The sequence below is a fragment of the Thamnophis elegans genome, chromosome 4 (assembly GCF_009769535.1).
Source record: "Thamnophis elegans isolate rThaEle1 chromosome 4, rThaEle1.pri, whole genome shotgun sequence".
Taxonomy (NCBI): Eukaryota; Metazoa; Chordata; class Lepidosauria; order Squamata; family Colubridae; genus Thamnophis; species Thamnophis elegans.
In genome coordinates this window covers 116,732,351-116,755,619 of record NC_045544.1, presented here as the reverse complement: position 1 = coordinate 116,755,619, position 23,269 = coordinate 116,732,351, and the positions used below count along the sequence as shown (strand labels likewise).

General features: G+C 41.7%; 1 protein-coding gene across 1 annotated transcript in view; it reads right to left on the bottom strand.

Moving 5' to 3' along the window:
- Nucleotides 1-23,269, bottom strand: part of PITPNM3 (PITPNM family member 3) — a 149,604-nt gene that overhangs the window by 21,761 nt on the left and 104,574 nt on the right. The window contains exons 7-12 of the mRNA XM_032216982.1: nt 11,026-11,215; nt 8,378-8,497; nt 7,565-7,746; nt 4,547-4,719; nt 1,622-1,792; nt 332-517 (exon numbers count right to left, since the gene is read on the bottom strand). Of these exons, the coding sequence (XP_032072873.1) occupies nt 332-517; nt 1,622-1,792; nt 4,547-4,719; nt 7,565-7,746; nt 8,378-8,497; nt 11,026-11,215 (1,022 nt within the window). The remainder of the gene's footprint in view (nt 1-331; nt 518-1,621; nt 1,793-4,546; nt 4,720-7,564; nt 7,747-8,377; nt 8,498-11,025; nt 11,216-23,269) is intronic.

Genomic DNA, 23,269 nt, shown 5'->3' with positions numbered 1-23,269 from the left:
GCCGAGGTGGCACAGTGGTAAGTGTGCTGTACTGCAGGCTACTTCAGTTGACTGTTAGCTGCAATTCAGCAGTTCAAATCTCACCGGCTCAAAGTTGACTCAGCCTTCCATCCTTCCGTGGTGGGTAAAATGAGGACCCAGATTTTTGGGGAAAATATGCTGACTCTGTAAACTGCTTAGAGAGGGCTGTAAAAGCAATATGAGGTGGTATGTAAGTCTAAGTGCTATTGCTAGTAAGCCAACCCAAAACCGGCAGGATTTCACGAGGAGAAAGCTACCAATAACTAATAATCCAAAATGCCATTCTAGTGTTAAAACCAATTGCACTCACTGTTTGCTATGTTGCTGGACAACAAGCTCTCTGTTGACCCAGAGCTCTCACTGTTGCTGCTGCCCAGGCTCCCTCTTCTCATTTTCCCTTGTACAGCATTGGGAAGTGCTAAAGTTTCTTGCATGAAGGATGACTTCGCAGAACTATCTTCAGCAAACAAGCTGCTATGGTACTGGAATGTATCAGCTGTAAGGTGGGAAAGAACTGAATCAGATAAGGGAGGAGTAAAGTTTCTGAAAAATAGTGCCAGATAAGCATTTGGGCATGGAAGGACTACTAAGCTCTATGAAGCCATTTAGGTAATTTCCCCCCCCCCCCCATCTTATTTGATATTTGAGCCATTAAAAAATATAATGGACATAGATTTCATGTGAGCAAAGCCAGGAAGGAAGAACCACCCAGATTTCAAAAAGCCAAGCCAATGAATAGGGAATATGAAGCATTCCTTTCCTTATCAAAATAATAACAAGTGGAGTTTGGTATCATAATTTTGGGATACATGACATACGAAACACAATCTTGGTGAAACACAGGACCTGTAAGTAAAGGAGCAGAGTGAACCCACAGAGGCTCAACCCAGATTCTAATAATTAGGGTATTATAGGAATTAAAGTCCACATCTGGAAGACAATGAGTTTCTAATATGTATGAATGTATGTATGCACTATATGTTGTCTAGAGGCAAGCTTGGATGATAAGGTAAAGGTAAAGGTTCCCCTCACACATATGTGCTAGTTGTTCCTGACTCTAGTGGGCAGTGTTCATCTCCGTTTCAAAGCTGAAGAGCCAGCGCTGTCTGAAAACATCTCCGTGATCATGTGGCCGGCATGACTAAATGCCGAAGGTGCATGGAACACATTGTTACCTTCCCACCAAAGGTGGTTTCTATTTTTTCCACTTGCATTTTTACGTGCTTTTGAACTGCTAGGTTGGCAGAAGCTGGGATAAGTAATGGGAGCTCACTCTGTTACATGATGCTAGGGATTCAAACTGCTGACCTTTCTGATCGACAAGCTCAGCGTCTTAGCCCCTGAGCCACCAGGATGATAAGGTGCATGGATTGGGGGGAAAAACCCTATGATGTCATGTTCTGGGCAAACCATGAGACGGCGCCTTGAAACTCCACAGAGAGCATAAGTCAATTCTTGGCAGAGAGTTATTATTCGTTCATCTCTGTAAAGATTGTTTTACATAATTGTCTAGACGGCTGAGGCACGCAGAAGTACTTGGAAGGCAGGCAACATGACTACAACAGGTTGTGTGAACTGTACAAGCCAAAGACATAAATACCTAAGAGGTGGGATCTTCCATCTCCCAAGGGGTATCTCTGGTACCTTGGTACAGTACAGGGAGGCAGAAGATGGAATTTATTCTCTAATAATGGCTCCAGTCTGCAGGCGGAAGGGTCAGCTGAGTGGAAGAGGCTGTAAACTTGACTGCAGGCTGGATGTACTTGGCAGACTAGACACAGGGAGAAAGGATGACTCAGAGTCAATATGAACTGTTTAGATATATCTTCAGAGCACAAAAAGAAAACACAAGGTTACAGACTTGTTATTAAATTTCGAAAGATGTAAAATTCCCATGGAGGAAGAGTCAAGTACTTTGGAAACAATGGAGTCAATTCTGAGCTATATCCTTCCTTCTGCCTTCCAACACATCATCACGGTATAAACAAATATGTTATATTAATGAATAACAATACTTTCCACTTTCTAAAAGAGGATTCTATGTTCTTTTTTTCCTATAAACAAAGCAATTAACTTTTTTAAAGAATAGTTTTTGCATTCAAAGTCATCGCTGAATCAAATTGTTTCTTAAGATTTTTTAAAAAAAGTCTTTAAATCAGAGTCCAATGTACCCAAACAAGCCACCTCCTGATATGCTGGATTTCACAGAAAGTGTGCACAGTTTGATGGGTGTGGTATACTTAGAATGCATATCAAATAGAATTCCATACTTTGTACATTATTTGAACAAGGTGACCTTCGATTTATTGCATCTTTATTTAGTTATTTATTTACATCAATGATTCCTCTTCAAAATCCTGGACTGGCATGCAAATTATGTTGCAATTCAGAAAACCCATAATGGTCCCATTCAAATTCCAGTCCAACAAATTAAAAACTTCAACACTGTTTTCTCTCTGCACACAAGCTAGACAGAGAGGATTTCAACCATATTTCTAGTCAAACGTTTAAGATGGAGTCACCATATCCTTTTTATACAATTGTATAGAGATGACAACCAATGTTGTTGTCTCACTCCAGTTTTTCTGTATTATTAATTTGCTTCTTCTATCTTTTTCTTTGCCCGAATAACTAGGCAAGAAATGAGCAGACCACTGCAAAATAGTAGCATAATAATTGTGAGGTTGGGGAGAGGGACTCATGCAGTTAAGGAAATGAACATTCTTGGAGAAGGTGGGTAGAAAGAATGATTCTCTTTTTTCTATTATTTGATTTGCTTTTCTTATGGTTGCAGAGCTAGTTTACCTCCTAGGGCAAGGGGATAAGACCCTGGCCTCCTTATGGCTTGCCTTTCTTTGAAGCAATGTAAATGGAAGGCATTTGAATAGTTTAAGCTTGTAGGTCTTTCTACAGAGTTCTTAACAATCTTAATTAATTGCTTTCTGAACCACTGTTCTTTTTTAGAGTAAAGAATTGTTCTACTTCCCTCACATCCTGCTGATATTAGCTACTTAATCAACATGCTTTATTATGGTATACTCTTCTCTTTAAATGATTGTTCATTTACACAATAACAAAGTGAAAATATTGGCTTTCTAAAAATGGAATTGCTAAGAGACCTGATTAAGGCGAGGTGCTGAATCTCTAATAAAAGCGAGTTTTAAGGACAAATAATCAGCAAGAAAATTAAGCTTGCAAGTTTCCTATCCACACTGTGAAACTGATAAAACTGGAGTTGTTCATAACAATGAAAATGTATAAACATGATGAACTAAAAAAGGTTTATCAGAATGGTCTATGATTCACTAACGTCTATTTTTTTGTTCCAAAAACAAATTATTTCTAGCCTAGATTGCCTTTGCAAGGCAAAGTTGTCATTACTCAACATTCACAAAGAGACAATTCCAGCACCTGCCTATCTGTGTTTCATCACTAATCAAAGCTGTTATAGCAAACTAAATAGGAAACTGCGCTTTGAAAATCAGATTAGAATTTCTCCAGAGCTAAGCAAAGAACAATCCAATGATATTAATTGCTGTAGTAAGCCTGGCATTTTACACCAAATGTCTGCTCTGCCAGACCTGATTAATAAATCAGATAAAAAGTAAGCGTTTAAAGCACATATTGGTCCATGGATGAATAATTTCCACCAGCAATGGATTGATTCTTGTTGTACAATTGAAAAGATCTCTTAAAACAGATATTCAACTTGAATGAAAAAGAACCCACAAAATGGATTATTTCAGAAATCTTGATATTGCACACAATGTTTGCAATGGTCTCAGCTGCCATTAAGTTAAAACCTAATCTTTAACAAGTGTGAAAAAATGGAAAGAAAAGCATCTGTCAGGGTTCCAAATAGCATCCAAAATTAAATCAGAGTCCAAGGCAAGGTATTCCTCAAAGTTCCAATTTATTAAGAGAGCCACATTGGGAAACATCTGGGAAAACCTGAATCTGAAAGCTTCCCAGTTTCCCCCACCCAGTTGAAAGTTCAAGATCTTGCCCCCACACCCACATATGGTCCAATCTTCCACTGCCATGCTGGCATTTCCACCCATCCAGTTCTGGTCAGGTGCAGAGGCACAAAGACAAAGGGTGACCTTGGCTTTCTAGAAATAATTTTGTTATGACTACATATCATCTAACTCCATACAACTCCCCCCCCTCCCATTTTCCCACAATAGAAAATGCATAGTAGAATAATAGAAAGTGTGGCAGGCCAAAGATCCAAAAGAAAAGATGGCTGCAGGCCTGACAGCATCATCACGAGAAGGACCTTTACTGTTTTGAAAACTGGGTAAGTTTTATGGATTTTGAAATGTTGGATCTACTATTTTTTTTGTGGAAAAATCCCTTTTCAAAAATAATTTTAGGAAAATTAGCACTGAATCTCCTATACTCTGCCCAAAGAAGTTTGTGCTCTTCAGAGACAACCTGAGCAAACTCATTCTATTCAAGGACATAAAAGTTTGGCCGAAAGTAGCCAAGAGTAGCTATCTGTCAACTGATGGGCATCACTCACCTTCCAGACTAGGCAGGACTGTCCTCCGCATAGCCAGCACCAAACCGAGGGGTGAACCAAAGAGGAAGAAATCAGACACCTCAAATTCAAATCGCCCCAAATTAACATCCAATGTGCTTGAAGTGTTTGTTGGGGGAAATTCTGCATCTTCATTCAACATTGTCGAGTGGATACTGGGAAAGAGAATAAGAAAGTGAAACAACATAGCTCCATTCCACAATGACGATAGACTTGAAGCTGAAATCAACCAGACAAAGACTACAGGTAGTCCTCGACTTACAGCAATTCACTTAATGTCCATTCAAAGTTACAATGGCACTGAAAAAGGTGACTTATGACCATTTTTCACACTTATGACCACTGCGCATCCCCATAGTCATATTATTTACATTTGAATGCTTGACAACTGACTCACATTTATGATGGTTGCAGAGGGATGCATGTGATCCAGTGATGGGATTCAAATTTTTTTTACTACCAGTTCTGTGGGCATGGCTTGGTGGGTGTGGCATGGCTTGGTGGGCGTGCAGGGGAAGGATACTATAAAATCTCAATTTCCTCCTGATCAGCTGGGACTCGGCAGGCAGAGAATAGATTGGGGCGGGGCCAGCCAGAGGTGGTATTTACCAGTTCTCTGAACTGCTCAAAATTTCCACTACTGATTCTCCAGAACTGATTCAGAACCTGCTGAATGCCACCTCTGATGTGATCCCCTTTTGCAACCTTCTGAGAAGCAAAGTCAATGGAGATATCAGATTCACTTAACAACCGTGTTACTAATTTAACAACTGCAGTGATTTACTTAACATATGTGCCAAGGAAAGTCCTGAAATCAGGCAAAATTCACTTTAAAAAATTCTCACTTAGCAACATAGATTTTGGGCTCAATTGCGGTCATTAAGTTGAGGTCTACTGTACCTGTAATACTTTTAAGGGTTGCAAATATATTGGTAACTGAATCAATGTATAAAAATGGGAATGGGTCCATTTCTGGACAAAATTTCAACATGAGGAAGAGAGAAGCAGGTTTATCTTCATCAACCCAAAGAACAATTTAGCTTCTGGGAGGGCTTTGGACTATTTATTTTGAAAGCAGGCAAAAGATTTTTTTTTATGTTTGTGAGCGTGCACTTTTGTGAGTGTGTGATGTCAGTTGGTTCCAAACCATCGGTCTTAAGGAAAAGACTAAAGTCATTTCCTTTATCTAATCTATTCCAAATAAACAGGAATGAAAGAAAACTTTATATTTGCAAATACAAAATTCAGTTTATGAGTAAACAAAGGCAGCAGCTAGAGTTTATGAATGCAGAACTATCAGCATTATAGACTTTCTAACACCTATTTTTCCATCAGTTATGAGGTTTGTGCCTTATGTACAATTTTTAAAAAATTACATTATGATATACTGTTAAAATATTCATGACTGGGAGAGACATGGAAACAAGGTCAGCCAATGAATAGGCATAGCAACTGAGTCAGCTAATGGAAGCTTAAACAGATCTGAGTCTGTGCAGGGAATTGAAACAGAAACTTAAGCAGTCTGATGCTCTGAGAAGTAAACTAGCAGTCTGTCTGGGCTTGTCTGCTGATTTGAAATTAACTGCTTGTGTTTGCCCGTAACTCTCCTGCCTTGTGTTTACTTGGAAGAACCATCTGTTGGTATTGTACAGTTATTCATCTATTCTTATATATATAAAGGAGTTAATGAATCCTGCTGCATCAGTTATCTGTGTGTGCTTTTGGATTTCAATTTATGCAACAAACTCTGACATATACTATCTGAGAAGTAATTGGAAAACCTATTTTCATGATGATGTTTCACATATGGAAGGGGCTCCAGAGTATACCTGTGTGCTTTTCAAAAGCTTTCTTTGGCATCCTGAGAAGGTAGATAAATACCATATTTTTTGGAGTATAAGACACACCTTTTTGCCTCAGAAAAGAGGCTGAAAATCTGGGTGCGTCTTATACACTGAATACAACTTTTTTTTTTGCCTCCCGAAGCCACGCCCCTTCACCAAAATGGCCATGCATAACCTTATGAAAGCTTTGAGAGAGCTCTTGGGGGGCTGGGGAGGGCAGAAATGAGTGAAAAACAGCCCATTTTGTGCCCCCCCAGCCCCCAGGAGCACTCTATAAGCTTCCTAAAAGCTATGCATGCAATTCTTTTGACAAAAAACGGGCCCAGTTTTGTGAAAAAGCGGCCGTTTTTTCCTCGTTTTTGCCCCCCACCCCCCAGGAGCACTCTGCAAGCCCACTAAAGGCTATTCATGCCTTTTTAAAAAACCCGAGCCAGTTTTCACAAAAAACAGGCTGTTTTGGGGAGATTTGCAGAGTGTAAAAACTTTTTTTTCCTTTCAGAAAGCTCTTTAGAGTGGTTGATGAGAATTACATTGATCAAGTGCTGTGCCAACAGAAACAAAGTCTTAGGTGCTGCAGATTGTCAGCTATTTCCTTCTCCAGCACATGGATGAATACACCTGGAAATATCTACCTACTCTCTCTCTCTCTCCCTACCTATCTACTGTATGTATATCTATCTATCTATCTATCTATCTATCTATCTATCTATCTATCTATCTATCTATCTACCCATCCATCCATCCATCCACCTACCTACCTACTTATCTATCCCTCTATCTACCTACCTATTTTCTCTCTCCCTACCAACCTACTGTATTTCTCTCTCTCTCTCCTGTATTTCTCTCTATCTCTCTATTTCTCTCTCTATCCCTCTACCTACCTACCTACCTACTCTCTCTCTCTCCCTACCTACTGTATTTCTCTCTCTTTCTCTCTCTCTATCCCTCTATCTACTTACCTACTTTTTTAAAAAAAATTGCCTCTTCAAAACCTTGGTGCATCTTATACTCCGGTGCATCTTATAGTCTGAAAAATACGGTACCAAGCCCAGGCCATACAGTCTACCTGACATTATCTACTCATTGCTTAGTTCACACTAAGTCTTGCTCCTGCTTTCGTGTATTAACACTTTCTTCATGCAAGTCTTTTAGTTACCTGGATAGGAAAGCATGATGGTTTGTTATGCTATCACAGTCATAGTTGGAGCAATCACTTTGTTTCCGAGGCAATGGTTGTCTCGGCTCTTCATTCTCCATTATTCCTGAGATATCAATATTACTTTTGCTGAGGCGCTTGAGGTCTTCTAGATTTGAATCTTCAGCTGAAACAGATTTATCCTAGAGAAAATTTATTTATATGTCTGTTTATTTTAAAGTGGGAAATTACTATGATGATACACATGAAGGGGCTGTATACAATTTTCATACCCAAAGTTTACTGCAAACAACAACACGAAGTTAGTTTTTTAAAACTAACATATTTAGGCTCTTTTTTTCACTAGACAAACCCAGTTCTTGCAACTGTTCTTAATATGTTTTAGCCTCCAACCCCTTAATCATCTTTGTTGCTCTTTTTTGCTCTCTTTCCAGAGCCCCACATCTTTTTTTATAATGTGGTGACCAAAACTGGATGCAGTGTTCCAGGTGTGGTCTTACTAAAGCAGTTATTAAAGCGGTACCAATATTTCACGCAATCTTGATTCTATACCTATGTTTATGCAAATTAGGATTGCATTCGCTTTTTTGGCTGCCGCCGCACACTTCTAACTCATATTTCATATCAATCATACAAGATTGCTACGGACCTGTATTGGTGCATAGTGCACTTATACAGTAAGCTCACAGGAGTTTTATATCATTTCACTGTCATGGCATTCCAAATGGTTCGCAGCTTTCCAATTAGCAAAACTGCTATTGTAGATGATAAGCTATGCAGTGGCTGCCTTCTCTGACATTCTCCCATGCGTACCTGAACACTGCTGGTGCTGCCTCTTCTGCTGCTGACTTGGCTTTCATCTGCTAGTCCTGTGCTGTAGCAAATGGCATCAAAGCCCAACATTCCTCCCACACAGTCCCCCACAAGGCACACCTGGAAGATCAAGAAGAAGTTTGTGGTTTGGCCCAACAAGAGAAGTTCACTTTGAGCCCTATGGCATTACACTCACATACCATGCAGCATTATGATTAGCAAAATAAATATTTCACGGCCATTTTTATAGCTTCGCAGGATTGCCTGGTTCATGCAGCATCTTGGCGGTACTTTGACCTGCAAACTTTCTAATGTTTTAGCATCGTGTAATGTGTGGTGAGATTCCAAAGCCAGATACAGGTGAGTCACAAATCTTCCAGTCACAGAGCAAAGACGTGAACACAAGAAGGATCTTACAATAGGCTATGGCTCCTTCCGGAGAGAAAATATTTCTTGTAATTACCATACTGGAAATAATAAGTTTTCAATATGTGAATTCAGTTATATCAGCTGCATCAATAAAATAAGCTGATACAAGTTTGTGCATAATCAGTATCAGATAAATGAGACATAAAATACAGAGAAATTAAACTAAGGTGTTCACATTACTATGAAAATCAGCAATGGGGACCATCCAAAATTGCATTGGATTGCAACCATCTTAAGAAAGGTTAATTCTTCCTTCCAAACCTTTTCCCTGGATTTAAACATGCCTACTTCAACTATTGTTTACTTATTATAAAAGAACCTAGTATTGGTTCAGGTCTATCTTTTCACCACCTTCTCAAGTCTAAAGAAGCAGGCTTCCATTATGCTAATTTATCCTCCTCCTTCTAATTCCCCAGACACTATTTGTTCCTATTGCTTTCCTTCCAAAGTTCTGTGAGAACTCAACCAGTTCAATCCACAGACCAGTCTGGCATGAAAAGCAGTATCATATGAAAAGGATAATCTAGAGACCGCAACTACTAAGCTTTTATTAAGTGACAGTACTGTGCAAAAGTACATCATTACTCATTAGTAGAACGGAAGAGTTTTTCCCTTCCTTGTGGGGTTTTGAAGGAAGTTAAAGAGAATTTTTTCTTAGCAGGACTCCTCATAAATTTCATCTCCTCTTCCACATAATAATTTTTTCATGGAAATTAAAAGATAGAGAGGAAAAAGAATACTTTAAGATCTGGAATAGGTGGTACAATTGACTAGAAACTAGATACAAAAATTAATACATAAAGAATACCTAGGAACAATAGTAAAGTGAAAAACTGTATAATCATAGCAAATATCACTAAATGTTAAAGTTATTTTGTGTGTGTGTGTGTGTGTGTGTTTAACATATAACATGTAATGTATAAAAGGCCATAAAACTGACAAATTTGTAAATAGAATGGATACTGGTATTGGAAGGCTGTAAAGATTGGAAATCCTGTTTTAAAGTTTTAAAAGGTTGAATAAAAATTATTTAAAACATTTTCCCCATGGAAATGATTTTTATTGCATTTTTTGAGGATCAATAGTGGAGGGGAGGAAAGTTATGTCAAGGTGAGGTTTGGGAGGAATGGCTGATGTTGTAAGAAAACTAGAATGGGTGATTTTTGTAAGAATTCTTAAGTTAAAATTCCAGAGATGGTGTTCTTCATTCTTACCTAACAGAAAAAAGTGAGTTGCTGAAAAACTCACTCCAACAGACTGCCCCTCTCTTCCTGAATTGCATCTATCTGATCATAAAATAACTATTTAAGAACTGAATTTTTCCTCTGTATTTTTCAATATCACATCTTCTACAGTTTTCATTTCAGACTTATTTGTTGGTTGAAACATGAAATAAACATAGGATAAACTTTAAAAAGTCAATGAGCCTATATGAGTAACTACAAATGGTCCATCAATAACATGTTTACATGTCTCTAGAATTCTCCAAAATTGAGCAAGCATATTAATTTATATTCCACTGTTATCACTTATACAAATAACTCAAGGAAGCAAACGTATCCAACACACCTTCCTCCTCTTATTTACTCCACAAGAAAGTCACTGTGAGGTGGTTGGGCTGAGAGTTAGTGGCCTAAAGTCACCCAGCTGGCTTTTATAACTAAGGCAGGACTTGAACTCATGATCTCCGGCTTTCTAGCCTAGTGCCTTAACCACTAGACTAAATTGGTGGCATGAGATTTCCTTTTTTTAAGTGTCACAATTATGTAGAAAGTTAGGCCTGTTAAAAATTTTAACGGACAACACTTATTTCCTGAAACTTTCCAAGCATCAACATTTGCAAGAAGTGAGACTTAATGCGGTCTCAAATGACAGCACCCTTATTATTATCATGCCCCTCTAGTCCTCAGAAACTGAAAATAAATGTGGTCTCTTCCTGAAACATAGATTTCCTCTCCATTTAGATCAGTCCACAAGCGTCATACCATCTATTTCAAATGCCAAGGTTTCAGGAAGCAAATTATATATGGAGCAAAAGTGCAAGGGCCAGGAGCCTGAATATATTGGTTAATTTCTTAGTTTGTTACTAGTAGCAGTGGAGTATTTTCTGATTAAAGAAATAAAGAATGAAGTATACACCTCCTGTGAAAAATAAATTTTATCAGTTTCGGCGTAATGAGGTCTTTTAGGTTTTCCAGCAGGAAGAAGAGTGGTCATACCTGCCCATTAAAGCCTGCCCCATCAGGAGATCCAAGAAATTCATTATAAACTTGGTTGGCTCTGCTGATCACCATGGCAACTGCATTCTGGTACTGAGGAGAAGAGATCGCCAACAAGGGCAAGGCGGCCAGCGGGATGTGATCTTCACTGCTACTTAGAGATGTCTCATCATAACTGTAAGGATTCAGGCTAAAGGAAAAGAAGGGGGTGGCAATGCAAATTATCCGCAATAAAGAACATTATAAATGTTGGATTACATTGAGGATGGAGAAAAGATGTGGCAATTTAAGATGAGCCAGGACACATTCAACTGAACTGACATTAGTGACTCCCAGTAGTCCAATTTTTTTAGGTTTTTCCACCATTATCATGATTTTCCTGGGAAATATATAGTGTAGTAGTCTTCCCTTTGCTTTCTACACCACTGGGCACACTGTTCAAGTGGCTGCCACCACACCATGCGCTGTTCTTCTGAAGCTGTTCCGACTCATATGGCCTCCGCCTTCAGTCAATACTGATGAGCCGGCTGCCTCACGAGGCCTGTTGGTCCACGGGAGCATTTGATTCCCTCCAACCCGCCATTTTGGCATAAAGTCATAATGGGTAGGGCCCCCCAATCTGTCACCCAGGGATGCGGTCTGTGGGGGTTCCAGGCTCCCCCTGAAACCAAAGGCTTTAAAATCTAAGGGACTGGTTTGGACAAACTCAACAGCAGTTTTCGTGTGGCTGTTGATAAAAATAGGATTGCGCACATGATCACCAACGTCTGATAATGGACAGTGGTGGGTTTCAAAAATTGTTCGAACCTACTCTGTGAGTGTGGCATCCTTTGTGGGAGTGGCTTGCCACCCATGTGACCGGATATGAAATTATGAATTAGTACTTAGGTCGGTCCAAGTAGCTATTCAGAAACTCAGGCATTGAAGCGTGCAAGTCTTAAAGCTGTCAAGTTACAAGATCCTTGCACCCCTAACCCTTTAGAAAAAAAAACTAGGGGTCTTCAAACCTGACAGCTTTAAGACTTGTGGATTTCAACTCCCAAAATTTCTCCTCCAGTCACATTGGCTCAGGAACTCTGGCATTGAAGCGTGCAAGTCTTAAAGCTGTCAAGTTACAAGATCCTTGCACCCCTAAGCCTTTAGCAGTGGTGGGTTTCAAAAAATTTTGGAACCTCTTCTGTAGGTGTGGCCTGCTTTCCGGGTCCACTGGTGGAACATCTTCTAACTGGTCCGGTAGATTTGACGAACCGGTTCTACCAAATAGGTGCAAACTGGTAGAAACCCACCTCTGATAATGGACATGGCAAAAGGAGGAGGAGGAGGAGGAGGAGGAGGAGGAGGAGGAGGAGGAGGAGGAGGAGGAGGAGGAGGAGGAGGAGAAGTCAAATTCTTCAAAAGTATTTTGAAGAGCATCCATTTCCTGGTAACAAGAAATTTACTACATTTGCATAAATATGTTTGCTAAGCACCTATTTGTTTTTTTAAAAAATACAAACAAGTAAGTTGTCTATCCTCTTGTGACACTGCCATTCTCTCTTATGGCCCTCTATGGCAGGGAAGGAATTGCCTCTAAAAGACCCAGTAGTTTCCTTGGATCTCTCTCCTTGAACTTTCCAGCAGTCCAAACACTCTTTGCCTGTTTCTGCTTGAGAGCTTGCCTCCTTCTCATACATACCATCCTGCCTGCATCTTACATACTAAGGGAGAGGGTCTTCCTGGGGCTGGTTGAGATGAACAGTATCCTGACCCATGGGAATAAGATTTGTCCTGCCACGAAGTCAACTTGCATGCTATTCCTAATGCACTTTGTCTTATTAACCTATAGTTGGCAAATAAGAGTCAGGAGCTCATGATCCTCAGCTGAGTGCAAGGTGGAAGGAGGCAGTACAGCAGGAAGTTAACCTCTCCAGCTTAAAGATGAAGGTCAGAGACCCAAGCATTTTTCTGGACCCAGAAGTACAGGGAAGAAAATAAAAGTCATATTCGTGAGATCTCAAGAGAACTGCATTTTTGACAGAAAAACACCAGCACTGGGTTGGTGTTATCACCATGCAAATATCCAACACAGAACTTGGATATGGTCCTGTTGTGGCCCGGCAGGAGCCGTTGGAGCTGCCACCAGACTCCGACAGCGAGGGGCCCTATGAGTCGGCCCTGGAAGATGTGGAGGACCCTGGACAGGGTTCCGACTCCGAGCAGGGCGCAGAGAGACTGGTTGGCCACCAGGTGGCGCCTGAGCCTTGGATCAATGGGGAGGAGACAAGAGAGAGTGATCCAGAAATCAACAGTGAGTTGTTCCGGGATGCACACCGTCGATGGTCTACTCGGCGTCAAGAACAACTACGTAATTACAGGAGGTAATTATGCTCAGCTCAGGGGTGGGTTTCTCGCCCCGTTCCAACCGGTTCGGTTGGAACGAGGCCGGCGGCGTCCTCGCGCACGCACGTGGCGTCCTCGCGCATGTACCCGGCGCGCGCATGCGCACTAGTGTCTGCGCAATGCTCCAGCTGCTCCTGGAGGATCGCGCAGGCGCTGTATGCGTTCTGCGCATGCGTGGAAGCGCAGAATTCGTAAAAACCGGGTAAGGAGCGGGCGCAGGTGTGCGGGCGCGTGCGGGCGCGGGGGGGGGGCTTCGCCGTTCCCGGAAGTTACTTACTTCCGGGTTCGGCGACCAACCGGATCGCAGGGACCGGTGCGAACCGGTCGAAACCCACCCCTGGCTCAGCTGATGGTCATTAAACTCCTCTCCAGACTATAAAAGAGACTGCTTGTGCCACGCCCTTCTTGCAGAAGTCAACGCTTGGACTAAAGAGAAACAAACTTGGCAGGCTGGATTGCTGCCAGAGTTTGTTTGCATTGCTGCCAAGGTTTGTCGGACTTGCTGCCAAGGTCCTTATCTGTTTGTTTATATGGCTTTCAGCCACCGAGAGTCTGGTCTTGTTATTAAAGGACATTCCATTTTACACTTGTCTCGGCTTTCGTTACTGAACAGAGGAGGGGGTCAGAACATGGTCCCATATTGTATGACTTGAGAAGCCTTCTTTAATGATCACACCAAAACATGGGATTGACTGTTTGGAGAGACTCTCCTCATAGTCTTTCACTAGGTGATGAAAGCCTTAATTAGGAAAAGGAAGACATTTGTTTTAACAGCATGTAAAATTTAATTGCTGTCTTATGTTTGCTACTGTCAGTCTGTTTTCTTCATTAATACATACTATTTTTCTTGGAATGATGACTCCAATTGCTTTCAATTGTCAGCTGTTCCAAGAGAAGTGTCTGCCCCACTTAATAAGGGGAGGGGACTGGTAAATTACTAAATAAGAAAATTTAAATGGCAGGAGAATATAATAAATGAAAGCCCAACTGAAGTCCAACTTTGGGTAAACTGAGAAGGGAAGCAATGACTGCAGCAGCCATTGTATCTTCCTCCTCCTTACTTTGGTAAACCTAATTAGGGAGAAAAGATGTTTACTCTTAGCGTGAATAATTTTTGGAGACTAGTTGCTAGACTTTTTGACAAAACATTGTTATATAACACAGAGACATACACGCACACAAAGGGAAAGGTGAAGGAATATGGAGGTATGGGCAAACAACCAGTTTATAAGTTCCATAGTTGTGAAATAAACTTGCTAATTGCACACTCTTTTGTGCCTTGCTCTTCACACATCTTGTACATTCTGCTTGTCAGCACAATGCAGATTCCATGTGAAAAAAGGGATGAGAGCGATCCTTCCCATATGGCTGTGCAAAACTCGCCAATACAAATATGGGGCCTCTAAGAAGCACCCACATCAACATCATGAAGATACTGAGCCATCAGTTCTCAGCCATCAGGGTAAGACAGGGCTCTCTGTGAAAGAGGTCCGGGAATACACCCCACCCCTCTTGCACAAATCAAGAAGGAAGAGAAGCATTTTGCAGGCTGCTCAGCTTTGCAAGTATTAAAGGTTTTTCTTTGGTTCAACTTACAGTTTTTGCTTCACCATTATTCCCTGGAAAATCATGTCTGTTTCTCTTCTGCTACCTTTACTCTGTGAGCGACCAATTAGATGCCACAAGGAGGCAGTATGGACCCACCACTTGTATAGGCTGGAGGATAATTTTGGCTTCTGGGTGTCCAAACAGGGCCTACAGCAATAGAGAAAGCTGCCTTATACTAATCCAGACCATTTATCTTAGCTTAGTCCTATCTACGCCGACTGTCTGCTGCTGTAGATGACTGCAAGATTTCCAAGCTCTATCTTGGACACTGGAATTGAATTGAATTCAATTGAATTCATGTGAAGTATTAGTACCACTCTACAGAGCCTTAGTACAATACGGCATCCAGATTTGGTCACCACAATATAAAAAAGATGTTGAGACTCTGGAAAGAGTGAAGAGAAGAGCAACAAAGATGATTAGGGGACTGGAGGCTAAAACACGAAGAAGGGTTGCTGGAACTGGGCATGTCTAGTCTGATGAAAAGAAGGACGAGGGGAGACACAATAGTAGTGTTCCAATATTTGTGGGGCTGCCACAAAGATGGGGGAGTCGACCTATTTTCCAAAGTACAGAAGCAAGACAAGAAACAATCGATGGAAACTAACCAAAGAGAGAAGCATTCTAGAACTAAGGAGAAATTGCCCACTGGTGAGAACAATTAATCAGTGGAGCAGCTTGCCTTCAAAAGTTGTTAGGTGCCCCATCACTGGAGGCTTTTAAGAAGAGACTGGACAGCCATCTGTCTGAAATGCTATAGAGTCTCCTGCTTGAACAGAAGGTTGGACTAGAACACTTCCAAGGTCCCTTCCGACTCTGTTATTCTATGTTTTATGTTTTAATTGGGAGCTGCTGAATACAACACAGATGCTGGATTCTGAGCTGCATTCCAATTTGAAGCTCTGGAGAGTACAAAGTCAGGTGCCTTCAGAAAAATGCTCTTTTGAGCTCAGCCACTCAAATTACTCCTCTCCATTTAAAATAGCCAAAAGCTGCAGGGCTTGAAACTTGGGGAAAGTTTACAGAGCTTGAAAGAAGAATTTTAAGTTACGGTTCAAAGGAGGATAAAGAACAAGATAAGACACCTCAGAAAAACAGCCATCAACTCCAGCTTTCAGATCAGAAACCTTTAAAGCAGGCATGTCAAACTCAAGGCTTGCAGGCCAGATTTGGCCCGTGGGATGTTTAGATCTGGCCTGTGGGGCTGGCCCAGAAACAGCAAAGGACTGGCCCACAATGCTTCTGTCAGCAAAAACAGAGCTTGGGTGGTGTATGTGGCCTCCCCATACCCCATTTTTGGGCACAACGGCCTCCTGCAGCCCTCTGCCAGTGAAAATGGAATTCAGGGGGCCATGCATGCCCCACCCAGGAGCCATTTTCGCTGGCAGTTGTCGGTAGGAGGCTGTCACTGCTGAAAATGGGGCATGGAGGGGGACACACAGGCCCCTCTGGGCTCTGTTTTCGTTGGCAGAGGGCTAGCAAAACAAACTAAAAACAAAACAAAAGGAGAAATGTTTCCCCTTTTGCATTTGAGCACACAAGAAGGGACAGGAAAGGAGAACGGGAAAGAGGAAAGACAAAGAAAGAGAAGGGAAGATGGGAAGAGAGCAAGGCAGGAAAAATAAGGAAAGAGGGGAAAGAAGAAGAAAGGAGAATGAAGGAAAAAGAAGAAAAGGGAGGGAAGGAGGGAAGAGATTATGAGAGCGAGCGGGGGTCTCAAGGAAGTCCTGCCTTAGCACTTGTCCACCACAAGTGCCTCACCCCCAAGATGAGTGACATTGAGCTGGTCACGCTCCCCCCACCAGGTCAAACACAACCCTGATGCGGCCCTCAATGAAATCAAGTTTGACACCCTGCTCTAAGCAAAGATGTAGAGCAGCAAAATTCGGAAAAGTTGGTCAGGCACCTTGTCAGGAACTCTCTCCCTCCTATGCTGCCGCCACAAGGTTTGCAGAAACAGCTACAATTGAGAAAATGAGCTCCAAGTGACTGAAGCAAAGAGGCTAATAAAAAAACCATATCAAGCTTTTATAGAGGAAATGATCCTCTGGAGTGCAAGCAAACTCCATCCAACCTCCATCATAAACACTGGGCGCTGCGTCTCACAAGCACTATTTTAAAGGTTAAACAAGAGCCATTGTAATTGTAGTGTGCCAGATTGGCTTGCTTATTTTAGGAAACGAAGTGAATTTCATCCTTCTTCAACTCTGCCACTCTTAGTGCTTTCCCAACCATTTCAAGCCTGCTGCTTTACTGTTCCTATCTTCTCCATTTTACTTCCCTTCCCTCCAACTCCTTTTAGTCTTCTGTCCTTCCTCCGTGTCTTTGACTTTCCTCCACCCTATAATCAAGGGGCTTAACCAATGTCAGCAGGACATTGTTCCATTAAAAGCTTAATTACTGCTACAAAATCTCATTGCTGCTTTCTGTCAATAGATTGATAGTTTGTATTGTAATTCTGGTAATCTCTCAATGATTAGTGGGCTTTCAGATATCATCTGTTGTTCAAGTCATGTACCAGTTGAAATCTAGCTCAACGAGATCTATCAAGAAGCAAAATATCCCTACAGTAACATTGACCAGGCAGCAGCTCAAGACACTGCAGTTTTGGTGGGACAACTTCATTATTTAAAACATATTTATTCTAGGTAGGCTATTCCAATTCAACTAAGACCTTCTCACTTGCACGAGCTACCGCAAAATCATTACCTGACCATTGTTTTGGGGCCCTCATAATGTTGTCTTCATTTTAGTCTTAGAATAACAGAGTTGGATGGGACCTTGGAGATCTTCTCGTCCAACATCCTGCTTAGGCAGTAAATCCTATACCACTTCAGAAAAATGGTTATCTAATCTCTTCTTTAAAACTTCCAGTGTTGAAGCATTGACAACTTCTGAAGGCAAGTTGTTCCATTGATTAATTGTTCTAACTGTCAGGAAATTTCTCCTTAGTTCTAAGTTGCTTCTCTCCTTGATTAGTTTCCACCCATTGCTTCTTGTCTTGCCCTCAGGTTCTTTGGAGGATAGCTTAACTCCCTCTTCTTTGTGGCAACCCCTGAAATATTGGAACACTGCTATCATGTCTTCCCTAGTCCTTCTTTTCATCAAACTAGACATACCAGTTCCCTAACTGTTCTTCATATGTTTTAGTCTCCAGTCCCCTAATCATCTTTGTTGCTCTTCTCTGCACTCTTTCTAGAGTCTCCACATCTTTTCTACATCATGGCGACAAAAATTGAATGCAGTATTTTAAGAGTGGCCTTACCAAGGCATTAATAAAGCGGTATTAACACTTCATGTGATCTTGATTCTATCCCTCTGTTTATGCATGCTGCACACTGCTGGCTCATATTTAAATGGTTGTCCACTAGGACTCCAAGATCCCTCTCACAGTTACTACTATTGAGCAAGGTACCACCTATACTGTACCTGTGCATTTTTTTACTTGCTTTTACTAAATGTAGAACCTTACTTTTTTCACCATTGAATTTCATTTTGTTAGATAGCACCCAATGTTCAAATTTGTCAAGATCCTTCTGTATCTTAAGCCTATCTTCTGGAGTGTTGGCTATTCTTGCCAGTTTTGACCCCAGTCTATGAGTGAGAGCCTCAATTTGTCCTCTGCTATTCTGAGGTCAAAAGTAGCATTTCCATCCTTATTCTGAAATAACAGATTTGACAGATTAACAGAGTTGGAAGGGATCTTGTAAATCATCTACTCCAACCCACCACCCAAGCAAGGAACCCTACACTAATTTAACACTAATTTAGGAAATTTTGAAAAGGGGCTTCCACAAACTCACACAGAGAAGAGCTACAAACATCTATCCACAAAAGCTAAGTTAAAAGACTGAGAAGCAATCTTCGGAAAGTCTGATTAATTACATTAATAAGTAGGAAAAGATGGACAAAGACACTGAATTGACTAATGTTAGAAAGAGAGTCCTTGGACTTTGTTGGAGCACAGCCTATGCTATCTCTTCTAGGTAGCACATTTTTCTTTGGGAAACAACAAAAAGGAACTCTGGGATAATCTGGAAATGATTTTGGCTCTAAATATCTCATGGGGCAAGTGTGATGATTCAGCAGTTAAGACACTGGGCTTGTCAGCTAGGAAGTGGACAGCCCGGGTTTGAGACCTAAGGGTTGCGTAATGATTCTCTGTCTATTTCCTGCCCACCCAGTAGTTTGAAAGCATGCAAATACGAGTAGATAAATAGACACCACCTTTGGCGAGAAGGAAATAGTGTTTTGCAATGTGGAAACATCTTTGGACAGCACTGGCGGATGGTCTCAAAATGGAGATGAGCACTGCCCCCTATAGTTGATAACGACTAGCCAAGTAAAAACTACAGAGACTCCTTTCCTTTCCTGAATATCCAGTATGTAAACGACAGAGCCCCTTCATGGATTACTACCTTGTCGTGCCAAAGGGGCTTGCAAAGCTCAATGAAGCTATGAGCTATGCCATGCAGGGCCACCCAAGACGGACAGGTTATAGCAGAGAGCTCTGACAAAACGTGATCCACTAGAGAAGGAAATGGCAACCCGCTCCAATATCATCTTTGCCATGAAAACCCCATGGACAGTACCAAAAGGACAGGAAGGCCTGGAGGAACGTCGTCCATGGGGTCGCGATGGGTTGGACACGACTTCGCAACTAACAACAACAAATGACAGAGGCTTAAAGACAGAAAGATTCAAAGAAATTCCAAGCCTAATAGCTCTTTTCAATCTGACATACTCTAGGAAAGTTGGACTGAAGTTTCCATTTAACCTGGACAGCATTTCCAAATGTAGGGGAATATAACAACAACAATAATAATTTATTAAGTGTATATGCTCTGTGACTCCTAGAGAGTCTGGAAACTTATGAGCCTCTTTATCCAAGAACTTTCCTCTGATAATGCTCCCCATTCAATAATAATAACAGTAGACTTATATACCGCTTCATAGGGCTTTCAGCCCTCTCTAAGCGGTTTACAGAGTCAGCATATTGCCCCCAACAACAATCCAGGTCCTCATTTTACCCACCTCGGAAGGATGGAAGGCTGAGTCAACCCTGAGCCGGTGAGATTTGAACCGCTGAACTGCTGATCTAGCAGTCAGCCTGCAGTGCTGCATTTAACCACCGCGCCACCTTGGCTCATTCAAGGCAATCTGCTCATTTTAATTACATGTACAGTATAGCTATGGTGAAGATTGTCTCATTTACACTGAAGGATGAACATTAATTTTTCAAAGGAGAGGAAAGGTTGTGTCGTTTTGTTTTGTTCAACATCCTGTTAATGATCTCTGTATTTCTCTTATTAATTGGGGTAGGATCAATTCTTCCTTCTATTCTTTTTCTCCCCCCCCCCTCCTGGAATAGTCGCCAGGTGATGTCACATTGGTAAACAACAAAAACAGAAAGAGCAGTTTTGGTTCAGTTCCAGTTTAAATGTCAGCCTTCCTTGACCTCAGCCTTATAATTTTCAGAACATAAATGCTGTCCCTCACGTCTGAAGATAGCACAGCATCATTTTCTCTAGGCCTCTGGTCAGACTGACCTGGAACACAATACTGACCCTTTACAATCTCTGAACACAGAGGAACTCCAGAATGACATGTTGAAATCTAATTACTTACAATGCTATTTAACTAAATTAATGTCTCTAAAGGCACAGAAGAAAACAGCAATTAGGGTGGGAGCTATATTTTGACAGAGGATCCAGCTCACTTAGTGCCAATTATATTGTTGTAACTAATGATGTGAAGGTAGGAGAATAGAAAGTTATCATTCTGCTTCAGAATTCATTTCTTAGTTGATGCAAAAACCAACACACTAATCGTTTTGAAGATTCTAATTATATCTGACATTTTATATATTTAATCAGCAGTACTTTCATATGAACCAAAGTAGGGGGAAATATTTATCGCCCGGCAAAGAAGCACAATATGCAACCACCAGGCTTTCAATTTGCAAGTACAACAGAAAATCTGGATTGTAGGCCATTCAGCATGCAAGGAATGAATCAACAAGAGATTTTCTTCCACCTGCTGAGAATCACTTATGTCCTCAGCTTTCCTGAAAATCAGCAGGGAGAGGGCTTCTTCTTCTTGTGCCATACCCGTCATTGGACGTTGGCAATTATGTTGGCGATCCTATTTTTATCAACAATCCTATTTTTATCAACCAAAAAGTGCTGTTGAGTTTTGTCCAAACCAGTCCCTTAGATTTTGAAACCATGATGTTCTTCTGCCTGGACCTCGCTTGCCTTCAGTCTTTCCTTGGAGGATTAAGTGAAGTATGGTGTTTTTTTTCTGGATGTCGCATCACATGTCCAAAATATTCTAACTTTCGCTTTTTTATGATTTGATGATTTCCCGTGGCTTTCCCAGGTGGCTTATCACCTCCCCATTTCTCATTTTGTCAACCCAACTTATATGTAATCAGCCAGGGGTGGGATTTAAAAATTGAAGCAACTGGTTCTCTGCCTGGTTGCTGAGTGGGTGTGGCCATGGTGGGCGTAGCCTACTCAGTCTCCTGCACTATGGCGGTGAGGGGGCATTTTTGCCCTCTCCAGGCTTTGGAGACTTCCTTCGAGCCTCCGGAAGGGTGAAAACAGCCTCCCCCGGGCTCCAGAGGCCCTTCAGTGACCGAAAACAGGCCTGTTTCAGGATTTCTGGAACTTCTGGGAGGCCCATTTTCCCCCCTCCCAGAGCCTCCGTGTGGGCCCTGCACTTACTTGGCATCCAAAACAGGCCACATGGAGACTCCTGGGAGGGGAGGGGTGGGCGGGGCCAGCCAGTCCTTGCAACTACCAGTTCTGCGAACCAGATGTATAATTAGCATCCGGTTCGCCTGAACTGGTCCGAACTGGCTGAATCCCACCCCTGGTAACAGCTGCCTGTAAATCCACATTTCAAATGCTTCTAGTCTCTTCAAATGTTTTCTGTCAGAAACCAACTCTCTACTCCAAAGAGCAGGATAGAAAAGATGCAGCATCTGACAAGCCTGATTTTCAATCTTAGGCTTAGGTCGTGACTGCAGAAGACCTTTTTCATTTTGAAGAATAGGGAGAGGGCACTTGACTTATTTCTTAGACCTTGCATTCATAGGGCCATCAGCCTCTCTCATCCAGCATTGTCCCCCCTGAGCAAATAACACATTTCCATGCTTCCCTCATGAGTTCATTGTTCATCTGTCATAGAGTTCAATTGTAAAGTTGGCAATAGGTACAGAAGCAAATATCTTGGTGGAAACCGAGTCAACCCTTGCTAAAGCATGTAAAGTAACTTTAATAATCTGCATGCCAAAAAACAGATTGTCTACAATTATTCAGGATTCAGAAAGATGGCCATAAATTTTATTTCTATGGCTATAGGGTTTTATTGCATATGGCTAATTTCTGGGAGCTTACGGCATATGTGCAGCCGTTGACAGCTGATTACTTAGTGCAGGGGTGTCAAATTTGATTTCATTGAGGGCTGCATCAGGATTATGTTTGACCTCAGGGGGGCTGGGGTGGGCGTAGCCAGCTCGACATCACTCGTGTTGGGGACACCTGTGATAGCCTAAGCGCTCTGCCAGTGAAAACAGACTCCCAAGCTCCGTTTTTTTCTGCAATGACCTCCTGCAACCATCTGCCAGTGAAAACAGATCTGGCAGAGGGTTGCAGGAGACCGTCGCAACAAAAATGGAACTTGGGAGCCCTTTTTCACTGGCAGAGGCACCGCAGGCCAGTTCTTCACTGTTTCCAGATCTAAGCACCCTGGGGGTCGGATCCAGCCCCCAGGCCTTGAGTTTGACACCCCTAGCTTAGTGCGTGCTTATCCACCTTTTCTTTGAGGGCACAAGTTGGCGTATGTGGAGATCTCCACTATGTTTATCCCCAGAACAGTTTTGTTTGCCAACCTTGTCCTGGTGAGACCAGGAAGAAAAAAATTATTCTTAATGTTTAGATTTACAGAGTGGGAGGGGCATTCTGAGAACTGGGTACCAATTCCAATTGTTGTCCATCTCCATGATATATGCTCCTCATTCTATCTCTCAAAAAGAGAGGGAAGAATCTAAACTACTAATTAGTTGAGGGTCTTTGGACCTGCTGAGCTGAAGTTCGAATACTCTTACCACTAGAGAAAGCAATGAAAGGGTTTATTTGGCAATTAGAACGAGGCATTTGGCTCTCCCTGTTCCAAAGAGCTGAAGAATTTCACTGCCATATTTTCCTCTTGGAGGGGAAGTGAAAATCCTGATTTAAACGTAGTCTTTTAT